Below are 5045 nucleotides of genomic sequence, written 5' to 3'. Positions count from 1 at the left end.
AGGCTGCACAGAGTAACTGGTGAATGTAATATTTGAGCTGTGATGGTAGCTGGTTGCTTCTCCGTTATGATTCCTTTCTCAAATAGATTTTCAGCACAAATTAACAGATTTGCTAGAGGATAAGAGCCTTTAAACGGCTTTGCCCAGTTTACTGAAATGGGTTTTAGTTACAGAAGCTAACGTGCTAAGTCATTGATAGACCGTTCTGTTGCGCCTGTTGCCGCTTCTCTCGTATCCATGACGACGGAGTGTGCACGCGCAAATTTTCCATGCAGGGAATGGGACACGAAATCTCATTGCCAAAAATCAACAACGTTTATTTTTTCTTTGCTTTGAATGTTTCGTTAAGTCGTTGGCTCCGTGACTGTAAAGTTCCGATGACACACGTTTCAATACATCAGATTAATTCGTTGACAAACGGGTATTAAAAGAATATGGCTTGAAAAGACAGCTACACCACAAAAGTATTGTAATGCCTGTGCTTAAAATCTATCATGCAATACATTTTTAAGTCAGTGTGATTGCTTAAGAAGAGCGAGTCTTGTAAGTAAGTAAGATATTCTTGTAAGTAACGTTTCCACGAGAGAGTACCCCTTGTCAAACTTTGCAGTGTATTGCTCGGAGCCGTACTGTAATGCTCTTTTTTTGCTTTGCGATTCTTTTTGTAGGAACGCGCAAGTCCTGCAGTTACCTGTTAACTCAGAGCGATGCCCCTTTATGTTAGCCTTTGACTCTCTCTTTCTCGCGTTTACTTAACGGTCCAAGCATGTCCTTTCTGAACCATAACCGTGGGAAACGGGACCCTTTTTCCCTCAACGACGGGGACCGGAGACAAACGAGCGCGGAGATTGTTACCGAGGCTCGCCGATCCCTCCGGACACTCCGGACCCAGAGACCCTTCACCCCGAGAGAGGAACATAGACAGCTTTTTGGAGAGACGTCTTCTCGGCCACGCGACGGCCGTCCCCCGTCCGCATTCAGGTAAAGAGCGGCCAGTTTACGGGTCATAGTGCAAAAATCTCGCTTGTTCGCATCCTGGATAGGCCTCGTTCTCCTGAAATCGTTATATTGGTGCCAAAACATATTAAGGAAACAAAAAAAGATATGAAACTATGAAAGATGGAATTTAAAATCTTTTCCATTCATGTAGATGCTGAATAACAGCTAGTTCTGCTGTTCAAGCCCCCACACTCAGTCACTGTTTCAACTCATTGATGAGGTATCAAGGCCTTGAATAGAGCAAGCACGCTCAGTACTGAAATAAAGCTTTTTTTCTTTTTTCTTTTTTTTGAAAATGTACGCTAAAAGAGTAATGCCCATAACCGCCCCCTACGAGAACTGAAATACTGGTACGCCAGTCTCAGTAAAATATTTTTGGGAGTATAGTATAGTCCCAAACATCACTCTTTTGGTTCTGAAATAACCCTTTACGGATAATCACATCCGTATCTGTCTCATCCTCTAGCCTTCACGCTCGGAATTTCGAAGCTCCTGATTCGAGACCGAGTTCAGGAACCCGCCTCTCACCTTTGGATCACGTAAGAGTGTCCCCGAAACGCCACTCGTATTTACAGATGCTCAAAAAACAGTAACCCCTGTATGGTGTTCATTCTCTTCAACTTTTTTTTTTTTTTTTTTGGTTTTTATGAAATACCAGAAACCCAGGTTACCTGTTGCTCCAGATGGCAGTTTTTGGGAGGGTGGGGCAGCTCTCCCCAAGCCCCCATCTGAGGGGCCAGACCTCAGGAGAACAGCAGGAGGAGCTGGGTCCAAACACCACAGGACGAAGTCCCTCCCCAGACTTCCACCTGTGTCTCAACACACAGAGGGTGAGAGAGCGAGAGAGAGCAAGAGAGAGAGAGAGAGTGAGAGAGACCAGCGACAGATGGACAGGGTAGTGGAAACAGAGTGAAAGAAAGAGAGAAGTGAAAGAGAGCAGAGAGATAAAGGGAACAAAACAGGTGGAAAAAGTCGTGGGTGGGTAGAGGGAGATATGGAATGATTTAGAGAAACTAAGGAAACAGGGCGAGCAGGTGGAATCTGTGAAGGAAAGAGAAGAAAAAAAAAAAAGACAGGTTGGTAGTGGATAGAGAGAGAGAGAGCGATAGCAGTAAAGGTAGGAACCTATAGAAGTGCTTCAGTTATCAGGCAGTTGAAGTACTTTTTTTTTTTTTTTTTTTTTAAAGTCAGAGTGCTTTTGTCTTTTCTTTTCATTCGCTTTCTTCCATTCATGTGTCGCGATTTGTTTAAAAGCAGAATGAGGCGCCCGTTTAGAATAGGACCTGTGCTGTCCCTGCACTTTCTCTCTGTATTTTAAGGGAAGCCCGACAGCCATTTAAATGTGTCCACTCTCTACAAATCCAATATGAATGGAGTCTTTCACTGGCTCAAAGTTACAAACTAATTTACATCCTCAGAATGGGCTTTTGTATGTGTGTGTGTGTGTGTGTGTGTGTGTGTGTGTATTTGTGTGTGTGTGTGTGTGTGTTTGTCCCTGTAGAATTTCAGAGTAAAGCATCGGATGGCTCTGCAGAAGCTGTCTGGCTGACTGAGCAGGAGTACAGAGAGAGAGACCCGGGTGCTGGGTTGACCGGGTCAAAGGAATCCCTTAAACCAGCTTCAAACAGAACCAGCTCTCAGAGGTTCCAATGTCTGTCTGTCTGTCTGTCTGTCTCTTTCTTCCTTTTACCTCTGTCTGCCCTTTCCTCTTCACTACATGTGCTGTCCCTGTGCTGTAGTGTGTTTAATCCACCTGAATGGACAGCCTTTGGCTTTGAGGGTGGGGGGGGGGGTGTGGTTGTAAGACACTAAAGTCTGTCTCTTCAGGGTTCATAAATGAAACCTTGAGCCTCTCGGCCACAGACACCTCATCGATCTCTGCTCTGTGACCAAGAAGAGCAATAAAGCACTTTTATTGGCAGTTCGTCCCTCGGTCAATAATCCGCCACCAGGAACATACTGTACAGGAAATGAAGGCGTTTACTGCATGTCCCGCTGGTTAAATATAGTCTCAGGGATGTGCCGTTTGGTTAAATCTGAGCTGATAAGTTTGTTTCTGTTGTTGCTGCGGGGTGTCCATCAAGGCAGTGGATTAACAATCGTATCGGTCGGTCGTTAAATGCCTTGAATAGAAGCTCAAAGGGCCCAGTCCGGAGACAATTAGGGAAAATGACAAAGTTGAAAGAAGTTTCACTGACAAGATATTTCACGTCCTTTGAGCCGCTGTAGTTAAAGAATATCCAGATGAGATAATGAGTGTTCCTCAGCAGGGGCTGAAAGTGAAAATAATATATTATGTTTGAAAGTTAACGGTGTGGATGTTTGAAGATCGACTTCCCAGGTCATTATACTCAGACAGAGCCACGTCGTTCCACGCGTTAATGTCGTCAGAGCATGTCAGCATTACTTGCTTAACTTAACTGTAATGTGATTAAATACTGATTTTAGCAGTACAAATCACTGATTTCATATCACTGGTTTTGCTCAGGTTTTGGTTTTTTTGGGGGGTTTTTGTTGAGTAATGCAGGCCTGGGAATTTGAATTTGAGAAGACAGCAGGGAGCAGAGGAGAAATACACTGAAGAGCTATTCAAAAGTTTGCCGAGTCTGTCTCTCTCTCTCACTCTCTGTCTCTCTCTCTCTGTCTCTCTCTCTCTCTCACTCTCTGTCTCTCTCTCTCACTCTCTGTCTCTCTCTCTCTCGCTCTCTGTCTCTCTCTCTATGTCTCTCTCTCTCTCTGTCTCTCTCTCTCTCTCTCTATGTCTCTCTCTCTCTCTCTCTCTGTCTCTCTCTCTCTCTCTCTGTCTCTCTCTCTCTCTCTCTGTCTCTCTCTCTCCCTTTCGCCCCCCCCCCCACTCTCTGTCTCTCTCTCTCGCTCTCTTCCTCTCTGTCTCTCTCTCTCTCTCTCTCTCTCTCTCTCTCTCCTTTTCTCTGTTCTAGTTGGTAATGGAGTGGTATTAGATTATGAGCCCGGTTTGTGGCCGGCTGGCAGGCTGCTGCTCCGCCCGCTGGTCCTTTCTCGGCTGAGAGAAGTGCAAGATGAGATCACGTCTCGAGCAACGCAGCCCATCAACAAAGAGGCATTAACGAGTCATTATCAGACCCAAACGCGATCAGTGCCCCATATACGCTCGGCCTTATGCCGAAACGTCTCCGCAACCATTTAGCAACGCTCCCACAACCGGTGCTGTTTTATATCCGTGCTGTCTCGCTCTCGGCCGTAAAAATAGTTTCGAATATAAAGCAAAAAAAAAAAAAAAAACAGCAAAAAAGTGACCAGTGTTTTGTGTGTCTGTAAAAAAAAGAAAAGATTAAAAAAAAAAAAAAAAAAAAAATCAGAAGTCAGTAATGATGCAATAATGAGTGGCTTTAAACACCGGGTTTGGGGCGCGAGATAGACAGCTTTGGAGGATACAAAACGGCCACAATGCTAACACATTCCGCTATTTTGAGATAACGCGCACCATGACGAGGCATCAACGTCTCTCTAACAACAACGAAGTTAAGACCTGTGGTTTCCTGTGGATTTTTTTTTCTTCTTTTTTTTTTTTTTTTTTTTTTTGTGGCACGCACATGCATGCAGAAGTGCCGGGTTCGCACGCGAACATGCGCTCACGTTCAAGAAATACATGCACAGCCACATGTAAACTATGCACAGAGTATCTACATACGTGTAGTTTGAATGCGACTTAACGGGATTTTCAGTAATATCCCTGCCAGATTCGGGCTCGGGGTCATGTAGAGTGGAGGGTAAACTCCAGACCTGAGTCTGAGAGCCAGTGCAGGGTAAACCGTATTACACAGGCACTTACATAGCAAGCTGCTGCAGCAGAGACCCCTTGTGGCAACTGCAGGAACAACAAAACCTACGCACAGATTAAGTACCGATGTATTTTATCCAAAATAGGTGTAATACAAACAAGCCTTTTTGTGTGTTCCTCTTGATTTAGCAACTTTTCTGGTTTTCTTAAATCTAAATCTAACGCGGTTTGGCTTTTTTTTTTTTGTTTTCTTGCTAAATGAGATGTTTTTAACTTTTGAAAGATG

General features: G+C 44.4%; 1 protein-coding gene across 1 annotated transcript in view; it reads left to right on the top strand.

Annotated features, from left to right (window-relative positions):
• Positions 1 to 766: 766 nt before the first annotated feature.
• The window catches only part of armc2 (armadillo repeat containing 2), an 18931-nt gene continuing 14652 nt past the window's right edge, over positions 767 to 5045 (top strand). Inside the window, exons 1-3 of the mRNA XM_030770841.1 lie at positions 767 to 981; positions 1466 to 1538; positions 1658 to 1829. Of these exons, the coding sequence (XP_030626701.1) occupies positions 767 to 981; positions 1466 to 1538; positions 1658 to 1829 (460 nt within the window). The remainder of the gene's footprint in view (positions 982 to 1465; positions 1539 to 1657; positions 1830 to 5045) is intronic.

The sequence above is a fragment of the Chanos chanos genome, chromosome 4 (genome assembly GCF_902362185.1).
Source record: "Chanos chanos chromosome 4, fChaCha1.1, whole genome shotgun sequence".
NCBI classification, from domain to species: Eukaryota; Metazoa; Chordata; class Actinopteri; order Gonorynchiformes; family Chanidae; genus Chanos; species Chanos chanos.
Note: the sequence above shows the minus strand (reverse complement) of the source record. Positions and strands in the feature narration are given on the sequence as shown.